Source organism: Eleutherodactylus coqui, chromosome 1 (assembly GCF_035609145.1).
Source record: "Eleutherodactylus coqui strain aEleCoq1 chromosome 1, aEleCoq1.hap1, whole genome shotgun sequence".
Lineage (NCBI taxonomy): Eukaryota > Metazoa > Chordata > Amphibia > Anura > Eleutherodactylidae > Eleutherodactylus > Eleutherodactylus coqui.
The window spans coordinates 384,949,227-384,977,161 of NC_089837.1; the positions used below are offsets into that span (position 1 = coordinate 384,949,227).

General features: G+C 44.3%; 1 protein-coding gene across 3 annotated transcripts; it reads left to right on the forward strand.

Moving 5' to 3' along the window:
• LOC136579141 (regucalcin) lies at positions 1-27,202 on the forward strand. 3 transcript variants are annotated; one of them, XM_066579489.1, is made up of 7 exons: positions 1-112; positions 222-388; positions 1,594-1,776; positions 3,110-3,325; positions 5,944-6,075; positions 17,570-17,724; positions 26,725-27,200. In XM_066579489.1, exons 2-7 carry the CDS (start codon positions 226-228, stop codon positions 26,773-26,775), a joined length of 900 nt encoding a protein of 299 aa, XP_066435586.1. In that variant the 5' UTR covers positions 1-112; positions 222-225; the 3' UTR covers positions 26,776-27,200. The 3 variants fall into 3 exon arrangements, with proteins under 3 accessions (XP_066435586.1, XP_066435602.1, XP_066435594.1); XM_066579497.1 differs by having other exon boundaries at positions 45-158; XM_066579505.1 differs by lacking the exon at positions 1,594-1,776 and having other exon boundaries at positions 26,725-27,202.
• The last annotated feature ends 733 nt before the right edge of the window (positions 27,203-27,935 follow it).

A 27,935-nucleotide genomic window follows, 5' to 3' on the forward strand; every position in this document is an offset into this window, starting at 1 on the left:
CAGGAAATGAACTTCTAGAGGGAAACCTCCTACTTGTTGGAAGGATCTCGTTTAATCACCGTTTTAAGTTTTTAATAAAACATCTTTCTGAGAAACAAAAAATCTGAATCCTGTAAGTGGAACAGTTTTGAGACAAGTAAAACCTGCAGAAAAGCCTGGTATGTTTTGTACCTCTTCTAATATAAGTGGTGTATATGTGCTTAATATCTCCATTATTACAGGGCCATGTCTTCCATCAAGATTGAATGTGTTATCAGTGAGAGGTACCGAATTGGAGAGTCACCGGTCTGGGATGAGCGGGAAGGCATGTTAGTATATGTTGATATTACAGGACAGAAGGTCTGTCGCTGGAACCCCAATAGTAACAAAATACAGTCCGTATCTCTAGGTAAATTTCATACTTTTTTTTCATTTTACCCAAAAAGTTTTATCTAGCAGTTCCGTGAAGCTTGACATATGTGTATTATTATTATTAAATAGATGCTATGTTATATTATTCATTCCATTCCAACTGAAGGTTGGGCCAGACTCTTGAGGGCAAACAAAATCGCACGAGTTCTGTGCGTTTGCGCAATGCACAGAACTTATGCAACGTTTTAACCCATTCTTTACAATGGATTAGTTTACACAGACGTTTTTCCTCTCAGTGATGATACGATACAGAAAAGCTGACGCATATTCCATTTTTGGGCTATTCCGGTCTGAGAATCATCCATTATTTTGTTTACCGGAAGCCAAAAATCACATTACACTGCAATTTTCAATCCAAGTGTGATGCAGTTTTACATTTTTTCCTATTGAAACATGCGATTCAAGCATATGAAAATCGCATGTTCAGTGAAGCAATGCGTTTTCTCACAAATGGCATCACACTCACAAGTGAAAAAAAATCACATTTCTGTACAAGCACCATATAAGCAGAGTTTTTCTCACTGATATCACGCTTGCCTGTGTAAGTACAGCCTAAAAAAGGGATCTACTGTATACAGATAAGATTCTTTTTGACTTGGTTGATTTACTTTTCCTCATTGTTATATGCCATATTGGAGTTAATTCCAGAATAGTCATACAGAGATCTACGTATTTATACTGGTTGTTTATTAAGAAGTTACATTTTTCTTAGCTTCATTTAGGTTAAGGCCCCCTGCACATGAGCAGAAATTCCACGGCTGGATTTCCCGCGGAATTTCCGCTGCTCGAAGCCTGCATAGGATTGCGTTAACAAACGCAATCCTATGCAGACAGCCGCGATTTGGCCGCGTGGCAAACAAATCGCGGCATGCTCTATTTCGAGCCCCGCACAGAAATGTCACTCACCCGCCGCTGGCTCCTGTCTGCGCATGCGCCGGCTGCGCGGCAAGCCGGCACATCAAAGAGCCAGAGCCGGCGGGCGCGGGTGAGTACGCGCCGGTCCCTGCAGGCGCTCGGGTCGGGTCCCACAGCGAGAATCCTTGCCGCCGATTTGGCCTGTCCGTCTGCAGGCGGCCTAAATTGGATAGAATTCTGATTTTCAGCAAATAGAAGAAGTTGAATACAAGTAATTTTACAAAGATTCTTTCATGAACATCTCAACTTCTTTTGCCTCCACTGTAGAAGAACCAGTCGGCTCTGTTGCCCTTCGGAAGTCTGGTGGCTATGCAGTTGCCGCAGGCACTACATTTGCAGCCCTAAATTGGGAAGACAAGTCAGTAACCCCCCTTGCTCGGGTTGATGAAGATAAGCCCAATAATCGTTTTAATGATGGAAAAGTGGATCCAGCGGGGAGATTCTTTGCAGGTGCGGTGGAATTTAATTACCAATACCAGCTTAAGACAAGTTTAAAAAACAGCAAAAAATATCCGCTGTAAATTTGCCGTAAAATTCTACCCCTAAATCGGTAATAAATTTGCATTTTTTTAGTGTGGATTTAGCCGCAGGTTTTACTTGTTACATTGAAACGAATGAAATCCGCACTGAATTTTCCACAACAAATACAGCATGCTCTGAATTTGAAAATCCGCAACATGACTTACCTGCAGCGGCCTTTTCCACTGTTAGTGATTGGTGTTGGTTGAAACCCCATTCAGTAACATTGCACTGTGTTTAGTTGTGGTATTTGGTGTAGGAAAGTTCCACTAGTATGCTATATGTGAAGTCGGACACAGGCTTCCTTTATACACTTTTTGGTGACGTTTTCCGCCCTAACGAATGCGTGTAAAGAAAAGTGGTGATTAGTATTATTTCATGTTTTTAGAGGTCTTGGGGGTGGTGTTTTCTTTACTTCACACAACTTTTTTAAATGGGCTTTTATTCTATAGAGAAACACATTCAAAATCATCAGAAAACACATCAAATCTACAGCCTGCGTGATGTCACTGACGTAAAAATAAATTACATATGAAAAAATATAAACGGCTTGTAGTGCATTTCATATTTCACTATTGACTTACAGCTGGCATCTAGCTGCAACGTATTTCTGACACAAAAAAAGAAATACCACAAAAAATATGTTTGGAGAAAAAAAGCATTGTGCATGAAACCACCCTGAAAGGGTTGTCTCACTACGACAACTCCTCAACAAAAGAATAAAAATTTCACCCGATGATCAGCTGATTGGCAAGGGTTCTAAAAACCAGGTATTGCCGATCAGTTGATATTGGCAGGGAAGTATGCAGCCATGATGAGTGTGTAATCATGTCATACATGGACTGGCCAACTTCTCCTAAATGGGAGCTGCTCTTACTTAGCGGCTCTGGTCTCTATGGCCTAATTCACATGGATGATATCATTCAGAGTTCTGTCTGACTTTGTAACAGAGTAAACTTGGACAGAACTTGGACCCACACGCTATACCAATACACTCATGCGAGTGCGGCCTAATGGAGAGAGGTTCATGGTCGTCATTGTAATGTTTCGATATCTCGTTGAATCTACTGTTTATTAAATCAAATGTATAGAACAGGTCATGTTATAAACAATTGTGTAATTATTAATTATAATGTAATTTATGAAAACTAGTGTAAATAAAAAAGACTACCATTTCCTTTACCAACCATCTTTTTTTTCTCCATTCTTTTCTCTATGTGACCCAAAACATTTGAGAAAGTTAACTTAGCAAGTCTTCTTGCAGGCACCATGGCCCAGGAGATCCGTCCAGCAGTTGTGGAGAGGAACCAGGGTTCATTATTCACTTTGTACGAAGACCACTCTGTGGTGAAGCATTTTGACATGGTGGATATCTCGAATGGTTTAGACTGGTCTTTGGATCACAAAACCATGTACTATATTGACAGCCTCTCATATACAGTTGATGCACTGGATTATGATGTGAAAACAGGAAAAACATGTAAGTAAGCAGTATTTTTAGCTTCTAGTATATACATAGCATTGTATGAGTTCATATTGTTTTTGTTATCTGCGGAAATACAAAGACATGGATTCCGTGTAATTTTGTCAAGAAAACAAGCTACCGTGTTTCCCCGAAAATAAGGCACCCCCTGAAAATAAGACACCCCCTGAAATTTGCAGAAGTCCCAAATGTAAGGCATAGTAAAGTGTGCAGGCAAGTCAAGAGGCCTGTCCCCTGCTGCCATCCCCGTTGTCTCCTACCTCCAGATGTATAGGTAGATCTGCAGACAGTCTGCTGTTATCCTGTCCCTGCTGTGCTGTACGAGTGTGCTGCTGTGAGCTCCCCTTGTTGGCTGGAAAAGTCCATACTGTACGTTCTGTTCCTGCTGTACATGTCTGCTGTGATGAGCTCCCCCTGGTGGTCGGAAGCTGCAATACCATCCCTGCTTACAAGTGGTACAGGAACTTCTGTCTGCAGACAGGTACGTTACATAACAGCCCTTATTTTTTTTATGGCTCTGTGTGAGAGTCAGGCACCCTGTGTGATTCTTAAGGCTGGGTTCTCACAGAGCGTATTTCCAGCGGAAATCTCGCAGTTTGGCCACAGCGATAAACAGCGAGATTTCCGCCAGGAAAGCGCTGCTTCAAAACCCACGGCACTCAGCCGCTTGTTTTGAAGCGACCTGGCTGCACGCTTTTCCGTTTCTGTGGCTGGTGAATCCGCACCACAAAACCGGCTATTCCAAGCTTTGCCGTGACAGATTTGCTGTCCCATGTGGACGAGATTTCTGAGAAATTTCGTCCACAAAGCTGGCCAATTGAGGGATTAGCGGCCACAGATGGATTTGCCACGGCGAAATAAGACACCCCCTGAAAATAAGACGTAGCGCATATTTGGGAGCAAAAATTAATATGACGCGTCTTATTTTCGGGGAAACAGGGTAGTATAGCTCTAAATGTGAATACTAATGGTAGCTGGTATAATACCGCTGTAGTACTATTGGAAGGTACAATAGCTTCCCTATGTCAATGTTCAGCTTTCTAACAGGCTTTGCTACATGAACCTTAGTGATTTTACATGGGCAGCTAATCAGTCCATGCCAATGAGCGCTGACCAACAATGAGTATGCCGGTCAGTGCTAGTTCCACTTGTGTACATAGGGAGATTATCTGCAGCATGGGGACAAATGGTTGTGTTTGTCCTCATACTATTATCATTGGCCAGCTGCACATCTCCTTATTTAGACGGGAAGATATGAAGTCAACCAATAAGTATATATAATATGCAAAAAAAGAAACCCCAAACAATGGACAAGTATTTGCTGATATGTCAGATGATTGTTTGCCTGATCATTGGGCTGTATAAAATGGCCAACAACCATCCAGGCAAATGTTCCTGCTTGATAATCAGGCTCTATAAGGATATAGGCCAAACTAGATTCTTCTTCTTCTTCAAAAAAAAAAAAATTCCATCAGTGCAGAGCAGAGTTTTGGTTTGCTCTCTGAGAAGCCTTTGATATGGGTTAGGAGGGGTACTAATTTTCTTTCGTTACTTTCCAATACGTAGCATTACAAAGACATTATACAATCTCACCGGATCTTAATGTGAAGTTATGGATAAATACAAAATATATTTTCTGTAAAATACGACGTCATACCAAAATATAGCGGTCTTTCACTTTAAGGTCACTTCTACACGAGCGACGTGATATTGCTGCGAGAAAATTGCAGCGATATCGCATCGGTGTTGTGCGTGATATCTCTGCGTTTTCTCACGGCAATATTGCCATTTTTTTGTGACTACAAAGTTACGCAACTTTATAGCACCACGTGCAAAGATTTTCGGGGCAGGAGCTTGAAATATAAGCCCTACCCTGTAAATAATCCCTAGCTGCATAAAAAAAAAAAAGAAAAAAAAAAGAATACATCACCTTTTTGGCGCTGTCATCTCTCCTGAAGCTCCCTGGCAGTTGCTTGAAGTTCTCCTGCAGAGCTTCCTGGTTGGGACTTTGAAAATTCCCACCTCCAGGAAGCTCTGCCTCTGATTGGTTCTCGAGCACCCAGCTCAGCCAATCACAGCCATTTAATGAATGGCTGTGATTGGTTCCTCGAGCACTGGCTCTGATTGGCTGATTGGCATTGCATCAAAACTATGTTTTCATGCGATGCAACACATAGGAAGGCCGCAGGCTACAAAGCATGGCTCATGTGGAAGAACCAATAGGAAGGCATGGGCTCTACCTACATGCGATTTGTAGCACTGTCAAATTTGCCCTCGTGGTAGCAGCCTTAAAATAACTCTTTACAGCAAAACTTTTAATCCATTGGGATTAACCAACTATACAGTTTTTAATACAGATGATTTTGCACAGACTGACAGCAAGCATTGTGAAAACTAGGTCAAGTCATGGTCAGCTGACTAGGAGACGCCAGATCTCTACAGAACGAGATGCACAGTTGCTGTCGATCAGAGAGACTGATTATTTTCTCTCTAGAATAGTGAATAAGATTAACAAGAATATTTGAATTTTGATCAAGAAAAAACTTACAATTATGTATTTCTATGCAGGGCTAGAGCTGACTAGTGTAAATTACAATAACTGCTTCTCTCCGCAGCCAACCGCCTTCATGTGTACAAGTTACAGCAGGACGAAGGGATTCCTGATGGCATGTGCATAGATGCAGAGGGGAAACTTTGGGTTGCTTGCTATAATGGAGGACGGGTGATCCGTATTGATCCGCAGGCTGGTAGGATGCTAAAAAAGTTAATTGATTTAAGCTTTTTTGAATATTTTCATTGCATGATTTACTATACATGTATGTAGTATAATAATAAGAGCCACAGGAAACAAAGTTGACATCTAATCTGTAGAATAATTTACAATAGAGAGTGTTATCTATGTTAGGTATGTGGTGATATCCAAACTGTTAATGCACTCACTGCCAATGAAAACATCACTGGGGAGCGGGAAAGGGGAATCCCCGCAGTCGAATGGCTCAGTCTCAGGATGACTATAATGGAGTCCATTCGGTTTGCGCTCAGGTGCCTTGCTTTTGGATGGAAGAAAAAGCTCACTGCATGCATTTTGAGCTGGATCTGCGACTGAACCTCTAATGCAAATGTAAAACCAGTCTTATATAACTGAAATTTTGCTCTCTATTTTACATGATTTTCTTTAATTTCTAGAGGACAAAATAGCGTAGTAAATAGATTGGTAAATCTGTTCTAGTTTTTTGGGTTCAAAGGAAGTTTTATTAATTTTTCCAGCATACAGTTTAACATAACCGAAATAAAGGAAGATTGGGGGAAATAGGGTTAGGAAAGGGTGGGGTTGTCGTGAGCATTATTCAAAGTAGTGAATTAAACCAAAGACAGTGGGCAGTGCAGGGCCGGGTGTTGTCCAGGTTGTGCACAACATTCTGCTGGTAACACAGTCTCTCCGAGGGGTTAACTCAACCCTCAGAGCTCACCAATCTTCAAGCGAAGTCGGCCGACAAGGCCCCCACTGGAATGAGCCGGGCTAGATGCGCCATTCGAGTTAAGTCCCTTTAGCATTCACCTCCCCAAACTCCCAGCAGGAACTCCCTCCACTCCCCGCCCTGGGCCCCATGGGTCGATATCTCCAGTAATATACCTGAGGATGAGGTCTATACAAATAGTCATGTGGAAATCAACAAAAGGGTACACAGACCAGGGAGGATCACATCCAGGACCAGACATTAGGGGAAGGGTCAGACAGAGAGGAAACAGGAGCCATAACCGGATCCTCTCATCTTCAGGTCCGCCACTGATCCTCAATTTCAGGGGGTGCCTAATTCCAGACACTTTCTTAGCCCACCTGAGGACCTAAAAGCCATTCAGGCCTGCCAAATGTTATAGTTATTTTCCCAGTCCTCTGGTTCCTCCGCCCCCAGCTCCTCAAAATGCATGAGTGTATGGAGCTCCTCCACCCACATTATCTGTGTCGGTGGAGCTCCATAGTCTCGGAATGATCCTTCTGGCTGCTATAATGAAGAATCGGAGGAGACTCCTCCTTGCTTCTCTTATCGGCTGGGGAACATAGAAAGAACAGCCAACTCCGGAGTGCAAGTCACCCTCGTGTGACAGATATGATTGTAGAGCTCCATCACCTCCTTCCAGAGGCTCGACACCAGAGGACAGCTCCACCAGATATGTGTCATCGTGCCTCTGCTGCTGTTACATCTCCAACATGTGGAGGGGGTCTGGGGGAACATCCCCTGGAGCCGATCCGGTGTTCTATACCATCTAGATAATATTCTGAAGTTCAGATCCTGAACCCTACCCGCCGAGGAGAGTGTGTGGGTTAGGAGCCATACCCTGTTCCAGTCCTCGGGGGTAAAAGTTTCCCATGCTCCCATATAGTCAGGTTCCTCGTCCTCCATCTCCCGAGACAGCAACAGCCCGTAAAGTCTAGAGATCATGTGCCTGTGGCGTGAAGAAGAAAGGCACAGTCGCTCAAACTCCGTGGGGGGGCCTAGTTCACTCACCCGGGGCGTCAGTGTCCGCACGAAACCTCTCAACTGGAAGTATTGTAGCCACATTCCCAGGCTGGGCCTCACTATCTCCCAGAATCTCCTGGAGCGATCTCAGACCCAACTGGGACACATCATCCCCCAGTCTTGGGATTGGGGTGTTCGGGAGCGCCAGGATCGCGGGGCTCCTAAGAGTGGCCTCGAACTGAGGGTTGAAAACCAGGGGAGTGAGAGGGCCCGGCACCCTCCCCAGGCCTTTCGAGTACGCGAAACCTGCCCAATTTTTGATTAGTTGGATACAAAATGGGGATAAAATGGGTAGGGCTTTGATCTGTTTGGGTGGGATCCAGAAAACTGCCTGCAGATATCTTGATGTGCCTTCGTGTTCCGCCTCTACCCACAGCTTCGATGTTTTGTGTTTTAGCAAATCCAGCACGCAATTAGAGATACCTGCACGATAATAGAGGGTGAAGTCAGGAAGGCCCAGGCCCCCTCTGTCCTTTCTCCTCGTCAGAAGCGAAAAGCACATGCGTGGTTTGCGCCCTCTCCACACAAACGCTGTTATTAAGGATCGCCGTTTTTTCAGGTATTGTCTTGGGAGTCTGATCGGCATCATTTGGCATAGATAGAGGAACCTAGGCAGCGAGTCCATCTTGACCACATTGACCCTTCCACTCCATGATAAAAACAGGGGACCCCACTTGCTTAAGTCGCTCTCTAAACCCGCCGCGAATGGGAGGAAGTTAAGTCTAAATGCCTGGGAAGCGTCTGCAGGGAGCTGAATTCCAAGGTATTTTATGCTCGTGGAGCGCCAGCAGAAGGGGAACGACTCCTCCAGGTGGGACACCTTGGTCTGCGGGAGTGTGATGTTCAGGGCCTCGGATTTCTGGGCGTTGACTTTGTAATTGCTGACCCTACTAAATCTTTTGAACTCTTCGAGGAGCATCGGCATACCAATTCGGGGATTGGTCATATAAAGGAGCAGGTCATCTGCAAAAAGGGCCATTTTGTGTTCTAGTTTCCCCGTTTGCATTCCCCTGATGGATGTATTACTGCAGATAGCATTTGCCAGTGTCTCCATGGTCAGAATGTACAGGAATGGTGAAAGCGGGCACCCCTGCCTGGTTCTATTCCTCACCTGGAAAACCCCTGACAGCATCCCATTAACCGGACTTGCTGTGGGGTCATGGTATAAAGCCATTATCCACAGCTTCATCCGCACTCCCATGCCTATACTGTCCAGTGTGGCAGAGAGGAAGGGCCAACTCACTCGATCAAATGCCATTTCGGCATCAATCCCCACCAAGCATAGGGGAGTCCTGGAGAATCTGGCTCTATCGATGAAAGACAGTGTCTTTATGGTGTTGTCCCTTGCCTCTCTGCCCGGAACAAAGCCCACCTGTTCTCTATGCACCAGCCGTGGAATAATATTTTGGAATCTATTGGCTAGGAGTTTAGCAAACATTTTAATGTCTATGTTGATTAATGAGATGGGTCTATAATTTCCGCAAACCGAGGTGTCCTTGCCCTGCTTAGGGATGACTGTGATATGAGCCTGTAGTGCCTGAGGAGGAAAGGGTTGGCCCCGACTAATTGCATTGAACGCCTCAATCGCCACTGGGGCAGGTTCCCTCTGGAATAATTTATGGAACCCGTCCGGTCCAAACTTTTGCCCACTTTCAGGTTTTGGACTATCTCGGAGAGTTCCTGTGGTGTACAATGTAGCTCCAGATCCTCTCTCTCCATATCCGTCAGCCTTCAAGGGGCATTAGCTGTGAGATAGTCCCCTGCTGTCCCGTCTCCCGGCTCGAAATTGTATAATTTACTATAGAAGGTCCTGAATTTCTCCAAAATATCCCCTATCGAGTCAAAGAGATGCCCCTTTCGTGACTGAATTCTGGGGACATGTGTTAATGGCGCTCTAGGATGTAGGGTTCTTGCAAGCCAGCTGCCGCATTTATCCCCGTATTCGAATGATCCTCTCCTCAATTTGTCTCTATAAATTAGGGATCTCTGATCGAGGAGAGACAGGATTTGCTGTCTTAGGGATGAAATTTGGGCTCTAAGCGTGTCGGATTGTTGTCGTTTGTTTGCCGTCTCTTTGATGTTAAGCTCTGAGAGGAGAGCGGTCAGGGCGGCAGATCTCTCTTTTCAGGCGTGCTCCGTGTGATATCAGGACTCCTCTCAAAACACATTTTAGGGATTCCCACTTCACGGGAGATGGTGTGGAGTCGGTGTGGTGGACCTCTATAAATTCCTGAATTTTGTCTCTGATATCTGACACACAGATGGGGTCCCTGAGGAAATTGTCATTAAGTCTCCAGGAGTGGCCTCCCCGCGCCACTTTCCCTAGAGCCAGATCCCCAAAAACCGGTGAATGATCTGACCACAAGAAGCTCCCTAATGAGCAACCCGCGGAACAGTCCAAGAGGCCCTGGGAGACCAAAAGGAGGCCTAACCTACTATAGGAATTGTACGCCACTGAGTGAAAAGAGTAGTCCCTGACACCCGGGTGAAGTATTCGCCACAAATCCACTAAGTGTAAGGAATCTAAAGTTTTTTTGAGGGACCGTAAAGCCACACGGGAGATGGAGGACTTACCCGAGGACGTGTCCAGGACAGGATCCAGCACCAAATTGAAGTCTCCACCCAGGACAATTTTCGACCCGTCGGCGAACTCTGCCATTTCTCTCAGGATTCTGGATGCATGTGAGGTCTGGTTCTGATTAGGAAGATACACATTGGCAAATGTTAATAAATTACCCTTTACCTCTAGTTTGAGAAAAATTAGCCTGCCGTCTGGGTCTATGCGAGAAGTAACCAGCCGGTGCTGTAAGGTTCTATGTAAGGCGATAGACACTCCGCCTGCTCTCAACGGGTCTGGACCATGGAACCAAAGCGGGTATTGGCGTGAGCTGCATGTTGGGGCACCACCCGATTTGAAATGTGTTTCCTGGAGCATGGCCACCATGACCCCCTTTTTATGGAGATGGTAGAGAATTTGCTTTCTTTTTTGAGGGACATTCAGCCCCTTAACATTAAATGTGCAAAATGTCAAGTCTGCCATGGTTTCCACTGCTCCAGGATCCGTGATCTAGGCTCACCGTCCCCGGCCCCAGGACAGGACTGAAGCAGGGGGAGAAGACAAAAGAGGGGGGGGTGAGAGGGTGTATGGGGGGACAAAACTACAAATGTGGATAGACCTAAATGAGCAAAAGAACAAAACAAAAACACATAGGACCTACGACCCCTAACTCAAACCAAAGTCTGCCTAATCAGGACAGTAAACGGCTATCTCCTATGCTGCCTTCCCTAGTTGGGTGGGTAGTAGCCCAAAAGGAACCCGCCCCCCCCCTGCACCCTCGACTGCAATTAGACTAAATTGAAAACTTGTTTGGAGATTGCAGCCACCCGCCGCTCGAAGACCCGTCTAGTTAACTTAAGCTAATTGAGCTTGGGAAGAAACACGACTCTTGTGATAAAGCACAGATTTGGAGTCAGTCTCCTGTTGGGCTTCTGGGATTTTCTTTTGTTCTCCGACTTGAGGCTTTACGTTGGCTGTTTTGTTGTTGTCCCGCAGTCTGCCAAAGCATTCTTGGAGGTGGAATTGGTAAGGCGCATGAAGCTGGCCAGTCGGGGAGAGATACTGTAGGGAATCCAAGGGTGTTGAGAAATCCTGGGAGATCTCCCAGACCTCGAAAACTCGCTGTTCTGCCGTCGTTTCTGGCATGGAGTTGAAATGGGAAACCCCAACGGTACGGAGTGTCTTTTTCCTGAACAAGCGAAAGTAGGGGTTTCAGTGCTTTGCGTAGTTGCAGGGTGCGTCTGGAGAGGTCCGGCAGGATCATAATTTTTGATTCCTTGAAGGATAGGTCTTTTAGAGATCGTGTTTTCTGTAGAATTAAGTCCTTGTCTTTGTAGAAATGGATCCTACAGACGACATCCCTTGATCTGTTGGCCTTGGGCCCAGGGAACGATGGATCCGGTCAATCTCTAGCTCTGTGTCGGCTGGTCTTTTCAAAATGCTGTTGAAGAATTCTCGATCCTACTTCTCCAGCAGGTTTGGCTCGATCTCTTCTGGTAGGTTTCTGATTCTCACATTGTTTCTTCTATGACGTATTTACAAATCATCGTGAAGTGAGAACAGGTCAGAAATTTGCTGGGACTGAGTGAGCAATTCTTGTGTGTGGGCGTCGATGGTTTCAGTAGTTTTTCCTTGAGCCTCCTCTATCTCCTCTACTCTTTGACCCACCTGGCGGATCTCTTGGTGGAGGGCTGCGACATATTTTTTGCGCTCTGTTTACAGCCGACGAAATAAGGTATCCAATTCTTGCCTGGTTGGCATGGCTCTCAGGTGTTCCTTCCAATCCCATTCGTCTCCCTCGTCCTGGGCTCGGGTGACTTGCGTTACAGTGTCTCGTCTGGTGGGAAAGCTGGTAGCTGGAGAAATGCTTAGGTATGTTGTCTTCGTTAGGTGATTTTGGGCATCTGTGTCTCTTTCACGTTGCCCGCTGTCTGCTGATGAAGTCCCTTCTTGGGGAGCTGGTGTTTCCTCCCCTCGCCTATGAGTGGTGCGTTGTGGCAGTGGGGGTCGCGGTGTGCCTGGAGTCACCTGAGGGGTGCAATGACTCTTTGGAGCTTGGCTTTTGCTTTTGTTCCCTGGCTGGCATGGGGGGAAAAGTTCTGTTGGGGGGCTTGGTTGATGGCCCCTGGTTTTCCCCAGGGGGCTTGTGGTGCCTTCCAATCCCCACTGTTCCTGTTCTCCATCTAGGATTGATGGGGTTTGGCTGTGAGAGGGAGAGGCAGATAGACCCTGGACCAAAGTCAATCTATAAAGTGCATATCTCCCCTGTGTGGCTGCTGCTGGTGTGTGTTCGTTGGGGGGGGGGGGGAAAGCTTCACTTTCTGAAGCAGTCTGCCGCCCCTGCCTTTCTCCTGGATGCTGACCCCAGCTGCTTTTACCAGGGGTTGATGTGTGCGTATCAGCCCTGGAGTCTCCACACTCCATTATCTGGGCTGCACTGTGGGCTCTCATGCCCTCCTCTGCTGTCTTCTGTGTGCGGTGTTCTGGGGGAAGGTGTCCGGCATTGAGCTCCACGGCACCCGCGCTGCCCTCTGTCTCAGGGCCTGCGCCTCTGCTCCGGCTGCTAGCTTCTCCCTCCCCCTCTCTCTCAGCGGTGTCATTGCTGGAGGGTTTTGGGTCGGGTGAGGTCCGCCGGTGTACCTGTGTATTGCTGCGCACGAATGCCAACAGTGGGCCCGCGGCTGGTCTCAGGCTCCTTCCCCGCGTGTTCCTCTTCTTACCCTTCATCCTCGGGTGAGTTTTGTGGCCTTCGGCGGGTCTGGGTGCTATGTAAGGCGGGCTGGTGCGGGGAGCTCGGCAGATGAGGGTCTTAGTCCCTCATCGGCTAGCCCCGCCTCTGTCCTAGTTTTTTGTAAGAGGAGAGAGGAATCATGGGAATTGTAGTTTTTTTGCATGGTAATTGCACCCACGGCAAGCCTTGATATCGGCAACAAAAGGTGCAGCACAGAAATAGAGATTAAAAAAAAAGAAAACTATTGTATGTTCCGCTCACTGCCCCTCTACACGTGTCAATCCCATGTACAAGGACTAGTCTGGAAGTTCAGATCCACATCAAATGGGCAAAACTAGACATCCAGCTGCAAAGTGGAATATCCTATATACGTGTGTGTGTGCATATGTGAAAACAATGGACTGCCGGCACCCCTGCACCGCAGCTCCATTGAAAACAATGCAGGCACACACCTGTAAAGCACGGACATGTAAACACACCATAGGGAATTCATTGTTGCAAATAGAAGCGTGTTTTTGTGCGTGCGTATGCACGCACAAAAACACGCTCATGTGAAGCCACCCTCAGACAGGTTGTATATGTGTTTAAGAACAGTAAATATGAATCCATAAGTGTTGTTCCTGACCGTTTTCTCGAAATTTTGGGACAAGATTGAAATGCTCACAGCACTGATATTATTGTCAGACAAATGTCTGCTTCTGTCCCCTGATCTTTTATCAAGGATATGAGAAATGGGACACACTTGATAGTTGTATCTTTTTAACTGAGCCACACAATTACATGTAGCACCTACTGTACTCATTTATCAATCAGAAATAAGGCAGCATCCAGGGTACAAATGTTACAGGCAGTGTTGTATTCCCAAAGAAAGTTCCTTTTATTGCCAAAGTCTTGCCAATGAACAACACAATGCATATGTCCTCTTTATATACAGAACAGTTACATGCCCCCACCAATCACAATTAATAAATCACCATATATATTACCCTCAGGTGAGGAGCATCCGAATAAGTGGACTTCCGATCCATCACAGCCGTAGTTTAAATCCATGCCCGGTTCACTAGGAACATAATGAACATACTGCTGTCTGCAGCGTCTGTAGTGATCACCTGCGCCGACATCGCCCATTGCGCAGGTGCCCGATTCCCCCAGCTTTCGCGATACCAGATCCACAGGAACCGCCGGCAATAGCCGCCGGACATATCTATGTCACTTTCGATCCCTCCTACTCCACTCACATGACCAATCTGTTTTGTCACCTGATTGGCCGCGCATGCACAGATTCTAAAGTGTCCCGTCTTCCGCCAGATCACCTCATCGGCGCATGTGTAAAGATTAGATGCACTGGAGTATACTGTTGTAACTAGGTAGGCAATGTCTTTTTGCAACATAATCCTAGCTTTACAAAACATCCTCTCTACCAAATAGGTCAACACACTTGTGCTTACAAATATTGGTACAAATGGCTTTCACAATAATGTTTATGGTGTCTACAGACAGGCAGCACAGCCGGAGGTTCTTCAGCCCACCTTGGAGTCCCTATAAAACAATAAAAACAATATTACAATATACCCTAAAAATTGTATATGCAAACCAACGTATAGACTCATGATTTGAGAATATATCACAATGTATACAGAAGAGGGTTATAATCAACATTTAGCCCCCTAGGATGGATAGTATCCAACATGTAGATCCACCTTGCTTCAAGTATCTTCAGTTGCCTTTCTTGGTCACCACCCCTAATGTTATTGGGTACTGAGTCAATAACTCTGAACCTCAGCTGGCTGATGGAATGCCCAGCATCCTGAAAATGTTTTGGTATTGGAAGATCAACTTTACCAGTTCTAATGGTGCTTTTGTGGGAATTAATGCGGACCCTCACTTCATTAATAGTTTCTCCTATGTAGTATAGACCGCAAGGACAGGTAATCATATAGACTATGTGGTCAGATCGACAGGTTTAGTGTTTGTTGATTCTAAACAGCTTCCCCGTATGTGGATGGGTAAAACTCTCACCTCTAAGTAGATTATTGCAATTACTGCAATTCCTACAAATAAAATTACCTCTCTTAAGGGGAATCAACAACCACTGTTTAGAGGCAATATCATCAGCTCTCACATTGTGCACTACATCGTCCTTCAAATTGCGACTCCTACTATATGACATAATCGGTAACTGTTGGAATTCCTTAATATTAGGGTGTCAGTGAGAGCAGATGCCAATGTTTGTTGATGATTCCTCTAATATGGCCACTCATTGTGCCAAAGGTGGCCACAAAGGGAATCCTCTCAGATTTTTGCTCTTTTAGTTGGTGTTAATAACTCTTCCCTGTTAATTCTCAAAACCCTAGTCTTATGCCTCCCAACCAGCTCTTTAGGGTAGCCTCTATGTGTGAACTTATCACACATAGCTGCTAACCGTGGTTCTACCCAATCATCATGTACAATGCGTCTCACCCTGAGTAATTGGCTCCAGGGTAAAGACTGAATTGCACTGAGTGGATGATGACTACTATAATGTAACAAGTTGTTACGGTCCGTATTCTTAGTAAACAAATCAGTCTTGAAGATTGATCCTTCCCTGCGAACAAATACACCCAAGAATTGGACAGAATCACTAGAATAGGTAAGCGTAAAATTCTAATTTGGAACCAAACCATTAATTTTATGATGAAACCTTGTAAGTTCCTCAGCCGTCCCCTTCCAAATGACGAAAACATCATCTATGTACCTCCACCACACCCGCACTGAAGCCCAGGTGGGGGAGGCACACAGATGATGTTCCTCGACAAAACGCATGAACACGTTGGTGTATGTTGGGGCCACATTCGACCCCATCGCCGTACCTTGTTTTTGGCGGTAAAACGTTTTGTCATATAGAAAAAAAATTATGTTCCAAAATCATAGACAGCAGAGACATAATAAATTCAATGCATCTGTTGGATAAACTAGACTGCAGTAAATATTCTCTAGTCGCTCGTAGACCATATACATGCTGTATATTCGTGTACAACGAAACTACATCGAAAGATCCGATCAATGCCCCTTCCTCTGGCTTGATCTTACTTAATTTATTGAAAAAAATCGGACGTATCATGAATATATGAATGTGCTCCAGTGGCAAACTGATGTAGCACCCTATCCAAGAACCGGGATGTATTATTGAAAAGGGATCCCCTCCCTGATATAATTGGGTGTCCAGGTGGTGCCCTAAGATCCTTGTGAATCTTGGGTAGGGTGTAAAGGATGGGGACAACAGGATGAGATGGACATAGAAAATCGAACAACTGTCTGTCAATGATGCCCACCATCAAAGCTTCACTTAAAGCGCTACGTAATTCATTCATATATCCCTCAATTGGATTCATATTCAAGGGCTCATAAACATCAGAATCAGACAGCTATGTCAATATCTCCCCATGGTACATCTCAGTGTCCATGACGACTACCGCTCCTCCTTTATTTGCTGCACGTATTGTAATTGCGCGGTTTTGTTCCAAAGACTTAATTGCCATAAATTCATCCTTACTCAGGTTCCTACCACCAGTAAACCTATAACATTGTGTTTTCAAAGATGCAATATCATGAGCAACATGTTTAGCATATGTGGCAACCGCATGGTCACAATCAGGTGGTTGAAAGCGGCTCTTGGTGCGCAGTCCAACCCTAACCGACGTAAAACAGTCATGGGGGTTGGACTGCGCGCCAATCTCCGAGCCACCCTCATCATTAGATGAAAAATAGGTACACAATCTTAATCTTCTAAAGAACGCTCTGCAGTTTATGTCAAGAGTAAACCAATCAATATCACGTATTGGACAAAACGTTAAACCCTTCGCCAAAACCTGTACCTGTATGACCGTCAAACTCTGAGAAGAAATAATGACCACTAAGTCATTGCCAGGGGCTGTTGCCTTGCCCCATCTTGAGTTGTCATCTGTCTGGACCCTCTTACGTGTTCTTTGATGACGCTTCCCCCCTCTCCTCTTCCACGATGATGTGCTGGAAATATTTTCCTGGGGGGACATTGGATGATGGGTCCTCATCCACAAGGCGTGCATCAGTGCCCACAGGTGCTCCCTTACTAACAGAAGGTTGAGTGTCAGTGTGCTGCATCCACACTCATTTCTCTATCATGGATACTGTATTCATTTAGGGGGTTCAGTAGGTGCTATTTTCACCAGTTTTGGATTGACCGGTATCGACCTATTGCTCCGATGTTTCTAGTATGTAGAGGCTTTCTTGTTTTCACACTTGTGGAGTGCTTTAACGTGCTACATATACCTCATGCATACACAGTATGTCACATTGACTGAACAACTGGTGCTGAAACTCTGCCTCCTTCAGTACAATTTGTATTCTTGGGTATAATGAACTTGTAAGACCATTTGATAGTATAATAGATATAAAACTACATATTTGTTTTTTAGGGAAGGTGATCCAGACTGTGAAGCTACCAGTGGATAAGACAACTTCATGTGGCTTTGGAGGAAAGGATTATTCAGAACTGTATGTCACGACAGCCTGTGATGGTATGGATGAAGCCTGGAGTGCAAGGCAGCCCCAGTCGGGGGGAATCTACAAGGTAATTTATTGCTGTTCCATACTTGGATCAGTTCAGTCTCGATACACATTGAGTCTCATGCATGCAAACTGCCTCATTGCAGAAGAGCCCTAATGGCCATTGGAAGCAGTCAGTTCAGCTGTGATTTTCAAAACTGTACTAGAAAATTTTTAAATTGTGATTTTTAAGTCAAGAAAGTCAGTGGTATGAAAATCTTTATGTAAACTTTAGAAACCCCTCACAGATATAGATATAAAATATGTTAACTTTTATTAAATTTTAATAATCACCATCAGAGCCGCAGGCACTACCTCTTGCTCTCCTTGTCTTGGCCACACACCCGGGCCCCATCTGACTGTGGATGGGACTATTTAGGGGTGTTGTCCTTTCTATCTAGGCTCTCCCTGTATCTTTTGGGGTTCAACCCTGGATGTTGCCCACCTGGGTTCACTCTTCCTTCTCTCCTAAACTAATAGTCACTCTTTGTGTGATATACGGAGTATTGACTCTGGCTGTTTATATACTGACAAACAGCTATATCACTGACAGATTAGGGGACAATTACAAACCTAGAGGGGATTCGCTTATGCAGCCCCTTATAGGTAAAGCTAGGGGATAGAGCCTTTAAACGTAAAATAACCCTCCAGAGACTGGGCCCGCAAGTGTGATTGTTCACTGCGAGACAAGTCCCTGGAAAGTGACTGATGTATATCGAGGGTCATTTAGCTCCAACCTTTCTCACTAAATGATATATTCTGTAATGGTACCGACATCTATACCAGAACACTGGTCGGTCCAACAGATAGTGTTGACTCGTTGGTTGCGCATATTGAGAGCAAGAAAAAGGAACTTATAACCGTATCCTACGGTATTCCTTTAATAGAAACTGGTGGTTAAACCGTGAATCCACCGGGAAAAACCATATCGTTAATTTATTTTTTCACCAACCCTGGTGACGACTGGTCCACACAAAAAGGACTGCATATTAACTGACGGTATACGTACCTTTTGCTCCTGAGGAACTATCCAAAAAAAAAATCGGATAGGGAAACGCGTCGAGCCTATTTTTGAGCATGAACCTATTCCTTGAATATTACTGCACAGCGCTATGGCAAACAGTGAGCTCATAGACTCTTATTTGCCGAACGCCACGGCTAGCTCGTTTTTCGAGCTGTTAGATCCAGCACTACCAAGGTGCAAAGAACTTGTTTGTGGGTTCTGGTTAACTAAATACCCAAGTACACTATAACCAGATCCTGAAACAAAAACTTTTGAATATGCAAATGAATATTGTGGCATAACTGGGGATTCACCGTACAACCGTGTATCCAGATAGGTGATTTGCCATCAATCACCTAAGGGTGTTATATACACCCCGGTTGAGCAGAATCTGGCAGGATCTGATTAACAGATCCGACATGCAGTATTCGCATTAATTCATACAGGTCATCCCTAAATACATCAGGAGGGACTAATAGACCTGTTTCCACATACTATCAAGGTGGTGAATTCCCCATTCAATTCTAAACCAGGGTTTTTTTCACCTCTTTGGTTTTCCTTGTTTCGTCTCGATCCATGTTTGTTAGTGTCAGTGTAAGCCCATTTTTTTTTTAATAATTTAATAAAAGTTAACATATTTTATATCTTTATCTGTGAGGGGTGATTTTTAAGTCAGGCATAGGAAATAGTGTGCAAAATAGTTCTGCAAAAGCGTAGAAGAAAATAGAGCATGCTGTGATTTTTCTATTTTGCAATACTGCTGTGATAGAAAAAAAAATGCACATGTAAATAGGCCCAATGGGGTCTGTTTTTGTGCGAGTTTTGTATTCGTCTCGCAATGCACCTATCTTGCATAGCAAACTTGCCCGTGTAAACACAGATTTTGGTGAGGACTTTTTAGAGCAAATCTGTTATGGGATTTCACCCTTGTATTGCAAGGCTTAAATTCTGCAGCAGAAATCTGTAGCATAAATAAACATGCTACAGATTCGTTGCAGAAAATTTCCACACCATGTAAAGATGATTTCCCAGATCTCCATTTACATGACTGCGGAATTTGCACAGTAACTCCACCAGAAAAAATTCTGCAGCGTTTGCGGTCTCAAAGTCTAAACTAGCTGTGTCACCATACCCTGATTCCTGGATAAAACTGGTGATTGAGGTAGTTTGACACCAGGCTCCGCCTACCTGTATGATCTTTCACTATGCCAGGGAAGCCACTGAACTCAACCACTGAGACATAGTAACATAGTAGGTTAGGCTGAATGAAGACAATGTCCATCTAATAATAATAGTAATAATAATAATCTTTATTTGTATAGCGCCAACTTATTCCGCAGTGCTTTCAGGCATAGATAAATGCAAAACAATACAACAATCACAATGTGAGGTACATTCGGTTTGAAACAAATGGGTTGGGGGTGGTACAGGAGGTTCAAAGGGGGGGGGGGTGGTAGGAGAAATGCATGGGGAAAACGGCAATAGGGGATTTCATGTGGAAATCCGTTATTAGAAGGCAAACGGGGTGGGGCACCCTAGGGAGGACGGAGATTTGGTATGCTTCCCTGAACAGGTCTGAAATTTCGTGCATCGGGAATTGTCCGGATGCCTTGGGGTAGAGTGTTCCAGAGGATGGGTGCTGCTCTGGTGAAGTCCTGTAGGTGAGCATGTGAGGTTCGTATTAGAGGGGTGTTAAGTCTGAGTGTGTTAGCGGATCAGATTGAGCGGGCTGGGTGGTGTACTGACAGGAGGGAGGCGATGTATGCTGGCATGGCCCCATGCAGAGCTTTGTGGGTGAGATAAAGTTAAAATTTAGTTCTGCAGTGGATGCGCAGCCAATGCAGTGACTGGCATAGTGCAGAGTCGTCTGAGTAACGGCTGGATAGAAAACTGAGCCTAGCTTCCGCATTTAGTATGGATTGGAGTGTAGCGAGTCTAGTGCGGGGGAGGCCGATGAGTAGCAAGTTGCAGTAGTTAAGCTGGGAGTGGATGAGGGTGACCACAAGTGTCTTTAGCATGTCTGTGGTGAGGAACGGCCATATTTTAGCAATATTTCTGAGGTGCATGTGGCATGTTTGGGTCAGAGATTGGATATGGGGGGTAAAGGAGAGGTCAGAGTCCAGTGTGACCCCAAGGCAGCGGGCATGCCGTCTGGGGGTTATGATGGTGTCAGAGACTGGAATGGAGATATTGAAGGGAGGTCGGTTGGAAGGTGGAAAGACAAGGAAGTCAGTTTTAGAGGTTTAATTTGAGAAAAAGGGAGGACATAGTTTTAGAGACAGCGGACAGACAGTCAGTGATATTTTGGAGGCATGGTTCAGAGATCTCACGAGAGGAGGTGTATAGTTGGGTAGAGATGGTATTGGAGGCCGAATTTGTGGATGGTTTGTCCAATTAGGGCAGTATAGATAAAGAGAAGGGGACCAAGGACCGAGCCCTGGGGTACCCCAACAGTGAGAGGAAGTGGAGAGGAGATAGAACCAGCAAAGGAGACACTGAAAGGGCGGTCAGAGAGGTAGGAAGAGAACCAGGAGAGAGCAGTGTCCTTTAGACCAATAGAGCGGAGCATAGTGAGGAGGTTATGGTCGACAGTGTCAAATGCAGCAGACAGGTCAAGGAGGATTAGTAGGGAGTAGTCACCTCTCGACTTTGCAGTCATCAGGTAATTTGTTACTTTTTCTGAGGACAGTTTCGGTCAAGTGGAGAGAGCGGAAACCAGACTGGACGCCGTTGAGGAGTGAGTTGTCAGAGAAAAGACGTGTAAGGCGGGAGTAGAACAGGCATTCTAGTAATTTGGAGATGAAGGGGAGGTTTGAGACGGGTCGGTAGTTGGTAGCATCAGTCGGGTCCAGTGTTGGTTTTTTTAAGCAGAGGGGATATGATGGATTGTTTAAATGAGGAGGGGAAAGTGCCAGAGGTTAGGGAGAGGTTGCAGATTGTGGTGAGGTGAGTAATGAGAGCTGGGGAAAGGGACCGGAGGAGGTGAGGGGGGAGAGGGTCGCTGGTGCAGGTGGTGGGGCGGGCAGCGGAAAGCAGCCTGGAGACTTCTTCCTCCATCGTCTGTTCTAACATAGAAAGTGAGTAAGTTCTGGAAGCAGTGCTGTGGAAACTGGGATCGGGGGTAGCCATGCAGTTTTCAGAGTTTTATTCTTGAATGTTGTCGATTTTTTTTTCTTTGAAATAGGCAGCTAGTTCTCCAGCAGTCAGGTCTGTCGCAGGGGCCTGTTCTTTGGGGCTGAGGAGGTAGTGGAAGGTCTCAAAGGGTTGTTTGGGGTTGTAGGATAGTGGGGAGACAAGGGAGGTGAAATAAACTTGCTTTGCATTGTGAAGGGCTAGGTTATAAGTTTTAAGCATGAATTTGAAGTGGAGGAGGTCTGCTGGCATCTTTGACTTTCTCCACAGCCACTCGGCGCACCTAGAGCACCGCCGGATGAAGCACGTTCGGGATGTGAGCCAAGGTTGCCGTGGTCTGTGTTTAACGGCTCGAGTCACGGGTGGTGCCGCGTCATCCAGGGCACGGCTGAGGGTGGTGTGGTAGTGTTCGGCTGCCAGGTTAGGGCAAGGGAGGAGAGAGATAGGGAACAGGGAAGACTGAATTGTCTCGTTAAACTGTTGGGTGTGGACAGACTGGAGGTTCCGAGAGGTGCGATAGATAGGTGGGTCACGGGAGATGCTAGGGTGCCTGATGGAGAAAGAGAGAAGGTTGTGATCTGAAAGTGGAAGGGGGGAGTTAGTAAAGTGAGAGGCAGAGCAGAGACGGAGGAAAACTAAATCGAATGTGTTGCCATCTCTGAGTGTGGGAGTCAGAGATTAGTGATAAGCCAAGGGAGGAGGTAAGTGTTAAAAGTCGGGAGGCAGATGAGGAGTTGGTTCTAGTTCAGTCTGTTTCAACCTCCCCCTTGTTGGTCCAGAGGAAGACAAAAAAAAAACAAGCCAATTTAGCTAATTTGACTCCATAATGGCAGCCAGAGTAATCCCTGGATCAACGTTCGAGATCAACAACCCTGTTGGTCACCTAATGTCTATATCCTGCAATATCATAGCTCTCTAGAAAGACATCTAGTCCTCTCTTAAACTCCTCTATGAATTTCGCCATCACCACCTCCTCAGATGTCAAAGAGTGTTGATGCATGGGAGTTCCACAGTCTCACTGCTCTTACAGTAAAGAACCCCTTTCTGTGTTGGTGATGAAACCGGCTTTCTTCCAAATGGAGAGGATGCTCTCTTGTTACCGTCACAGTCCTGGGTATAAATAGATCATGGGAGAGATTCTTGTATTGTCCCCTAATGTATTTATACATAGTTATTTGATCGCCCCTTAGCCGTCTTTTGGCCAGGGTACATAATCCCAATTTTGATAGCCTCTCTGGGTATTACAGTCCTCCCATTTGGTTTATAAATTTAGTTGCCCTTCTTTGAACCCCCTCAAGCACTGCAACATCTTTCCTTCGCAGCGGTGTCCAGAACTGTACACAGTATATCCCATGTGTGTCCAGTTCTGGACACCCAACTTTAAAAAAGACATAGACAAACTGGAGCAAGTTCAGAGAAGAGTTACCAAGATAGGGAGCAGTCTGTAAATCATGTCCTATGAGGAACGGTTAAAGGATCTGGGAATGTTAAGCTTTCAAAATAGAAGGCTGAAACGAGACTTAATAGCTGTCTACAAATATCTGAAGGGTTGTCACAGTGCAGAGGGGTCAGCCCTATTTTCATCTGCACAAGGAAAGATTAGAAGCAATGGGATGAAATTGAAAGGGAGGAGACACAAATTAGATATAAGAAAAAACTTTCTGGCACTGAGGGTGATGAATGAGTGGAACAGGTTACCACGAGAAGTGGTGAGTTCTCCTTCAATAAAAGTGTTCAAACAAAGGCTGGAGAAATATCTCTCTGGGATGATTTAGTGAATCCTGCACTGGGCAGGGGGTTAGACCAGGAGACCCTGGAGGTCCCTTAAACCCTACCATTCTATGTTTCTAGAGGGCCTGACAAGTGCCTTATATAGTTGAAGAATAATGTTCTTGCCCCTCTCCCCTATACCTCTTTTAATGCACCCCAAGACTTTATTTGATTTTGCAGCAGCTGACTGGCATTGATTGCTCCAGTTAAGTCTACAGTCCACAAGTACCCCCAGGTCTTTTTCCATATCACTTTTCCCTAGCAATGACCCATTTAGTGTGTATTGGTGACATCCGTTTCTCCTGCCCATGTGCATAACCTTACATTTATCAATGTTGAACTTCATTTGCCATTTTTCTACCTATTCACCCAGTTTATCTAGGTCCGTTTGTAGCCGTACATTGTCTTCGGTTGTATTAATTATCTTGTATAATTTTGAATCATCTGCAAATATTGATATTTTACTGTGCAGGTCCCTCTATCGGGTCATTGATAAATATATTGAACAGAATGGTGCCTAATACTGAACCCTAGGGCACCCCACTAGCAGCAGTGGCGCAATCAGAGTATGAACCATTTATTACCACTCTCTGTTTTCTATCTCTGCGCCTGTTCTTTACCCAGATACAAATATTTTCGCCCAGTCCAAGTTGTCTCATTTTATATATCAACCTATTATGCGTCACACTGTCAAATGCTTTAGAGAAATCCAGGTATACAAGATCAATAGATACTCCCAGGTCCAGCCTAGAACTTACTTCATAGTAGAAGCTGATCATATTGGTCTGACATGATCGACCCCTTATAAACCCATGCTGATGAGGAGTTATGCCATTGTTTTCCATGAGGTATTTAAGGATGGCGGGTCTCAAACCCCTAGAATATTTTTCCAATTATTGAAGTGAGACTTACTGTCCTGAAGTTACGAGGCTTTCTTTTAGACCCCTTTTTGTATATTGGAACCACATTGGCAATGTGCCAATCCAGTGAAACAACCCCGGTCTCTATAGTGTCCATAAATGTAAGAAATAGCATTCTAGCTATCACGTCATTCAGTTCCCCTAGAACCCTTGGGTGTATTCTATCTGCGCCTGGCGATTTATCGATTTTAATCCTCTTTAATCGGCTCTGCACTTCCTCCTGTGTTAGGCATACAATATTTAGTAGGGAGTTCGTTTTATTCCCTTGCATCTCATGTGACATTTCTTTTTCATTTGTGAATACACTTGAAAAAAAACAATTTCATAGATTTGCCTTTCCCCCCCATCATCTTCTATGATTTCTCCTGCATTATTTGTTAGAGGGCCAGAGCTTTCAGTGCAAATCCTTTTACTGTTAATATAATTGAAGAATCATTTAGGGTTATTTTTGCTCTCTTTGGCGATAAGTCTTTCTGCCGCCTCCTTAGCAATTTTGATCTTTTCGTTACATGATTTCTTTTTTTCCCTGTATGATTTTAGTGCTTCTTCATTGTCTTCTTGTTTTAGCAGTTTAAACGCTTTCTTATTTTCATTTATTGCCCCTCTTAGTCTTTTCGAGCCACATTGCTTTCCTTCTAGGTCTTTTATTTTTAAAGAATATGAACTGCTCACATTAGCTAGTTAGGATGTTTTTAAGCTTCTCCCATTTGTTGTCTGTACTGTTATTTATGAGGATGTTTATGTTTGATCAGTTCTAAGTTGATCAAATTTTGCTTTACTAAAGTTTAGTTTTTTTCTCGCTCCCTGATAAGGCTTCTTATTGAATGACAGCTGGGAAATAGTGACCACAATATAATTAATTTCCAGTGTCCCTGCAACTGCACCCCCAAGAGTCTGTCTGGTTTGTTAGTTATTAATAAGTCCAGAGTGGCCCTCCCTCTAGTTGGCTCCCGCACAAGTTAGGTAAGGTAGTTAGCTTTAATTGTTCTCAAGAACGTATCACCCTTGTGAGATTTGCAGGTTTTGTCTTTCCATATTATATCCGGCTAATTAAAGTCCACCATAATAATTACTTCATTGCGGTTTGACATCTCTTCTATTTATCTTAATAAATTTTCAGTTATTTTTGGTGGCTTATAGAAAACCCCTATCAGGATTTTATTTTTTTTCTCCCTGTATTTCTACCAACAGATATTCTACATGTTCATCTCCTGCACCTATATCTTCTCATAGCCTTGGCATTAGGTACCATTTAACATACAGACATACCCCTCCCCCTTTCTGGATTCCATGGTCACTTCTGAAAAGATTATAGCCCTGTAAATTCACTGCCCAATTGCACTCATCATCAAGCCATGTTTCTGTTATTCCAACTATATCGTAATTTTCATCAGACATTCTCGCTTCAAGCTCACCCATATTACCGATCAAACAATATTAGGATAGCGCTCCTGGTCTGAGTACGGGTAGTACGTGAACATAAAACAATGGTATGGGAACTTGTCCTGGGGGGACTCCACTATCACCTCCACATCCAAGTGAGCTTGTAGCAAATATTGTGGTAATGGTTCCCACGCTTCCAATCCAGAGGGGCTAAATCCGGAGAGCTGCTGCAGGGTGTGGGTCCTACTGGCAGGAAGGACCCATTAAAATAGCAAAGCAGATGCAATAATGCAAAGAAAAAATGCCTTTCCAGCGCTCTTTAGGAAGAAAATACTCCAGGGAACAGATGTAATCCAATTAAAGCAAAAATATCCCTTTATTGACAATCAAATTGCCAATGTGCAACGCGTTTCGTCGTACACCGACTTTATCAAGCAGATGTGCTCTAAATGGTCTACCCCACTGTTTCTCTTTTTGCCCTCAACCCCCAGTCCCTAGTCTAGACATGAATCATATAATATGGTGAATGTGCTCTCTTTATACATTTTATATTTTTTTTGTGTGAATTTTTTTTTTTTTTTTTTTAGAAAAACACAGAGCCCTGATAGAAACTTGACAAGAGCTAATTGTTTCAGTGGTAGCCAATGGTATTCATTGGATCCAATTGAAGGCATATCCTTCATGCCACTCAGTTGTGTGAACAGACTGCTGTACTGATTTTTGAGAAGATGTAGATAAATTCTTATATTTTTTGGACAGGATTTTTCTGTAATGGTGTAGTTGTAATCTAATGAACAACATTTTCATTGTGTTACAGATAACTGGACTTGGTGTGAAAGGAATACCACCAACTGCATTTGCTGGTTAAACAGAGTAACACTTCTACCAACCTTTCTCCAAGAATAATTTTGTGGTTAAACAGCGCAGTGGAAGAAAATCCATGTTTTACAGTTTGCACTTGCAGTGTCACTACATTACTTGATTAATAAAGCTTTCATAGACCAGGATTAAGAACTAATGTTGTCTGCAGAATATTTCCTAATGCAGGTGCCAACATATGGAATCACGTATGCTCTCCAAATGTCCTTTGAATGTGAAAGATGCATGACCCATTGTTATTACAGTAACAACTATACAGATTTTGTACTAGGAAATTCATGAAGGGCATTCTGGATTTAACAATGATATGCTATTAATATTAATACTAAATAGTATCAGTTACATTTTTAGTTTGGAAATATACGCACAGTTTTTACTGTTTAATTTAGTATCGATAGGTAATAAAGTTCCTGTTTGATATATATTGTGTATATATATTGATATAGTGATTGTTTCTATGTGCACAGATTTCCACCTTTATGAATAGTAAATATGGAAATAACCCATGTAGTATTAACCCCTTGAAGGTCCTTCATTTTTCATGTTTAATTTTTTACATCTCTGATTTTTAAGATCTATAGCTTTCTTGTTACGTCTGCCAGGCGCACCACACCTCACTTTGCAAGTGAGAATGCACCAACCCAGGCAAAAATAGAAGAAAACTTGTCCCATACTAATGAGGGGAAGTGAGACACCCTTGGCTAAGAGTAGGGTAGGCGTCCCAACAAGGACAGTCCCATGTTCTTCACCTTGGACCTGGCTATCCCTGATTAGGTACCTGTAGAGATGCACAAAACATGTCACTGTTCACACCTATATACAGAGCAGGACTATTCACACCTAATGTCTGGCCACTGTCTCAGACAACCAGAACATTTTGCTGTTCATACCAATAACACAGAACAGGAATCCCACTCAGAACTCTAATCCATACAGATAGTAATTAATAGCTCGTCTAGGTGTCCTCACACCAAGAGGCAAGAGTCAGACACCAAACTGACATAAAGGGAACAGTATCAAGACATCAGACATATGGAGACCGCACCTGTCAAAGGGAAGAGGAGAAGGGGTCTGCATAAGATGCATATGGGGACTAGAGGTGTCCAGACCATCCTCATGGAAGAAACTCCTCAGACTAAACATGCAAAA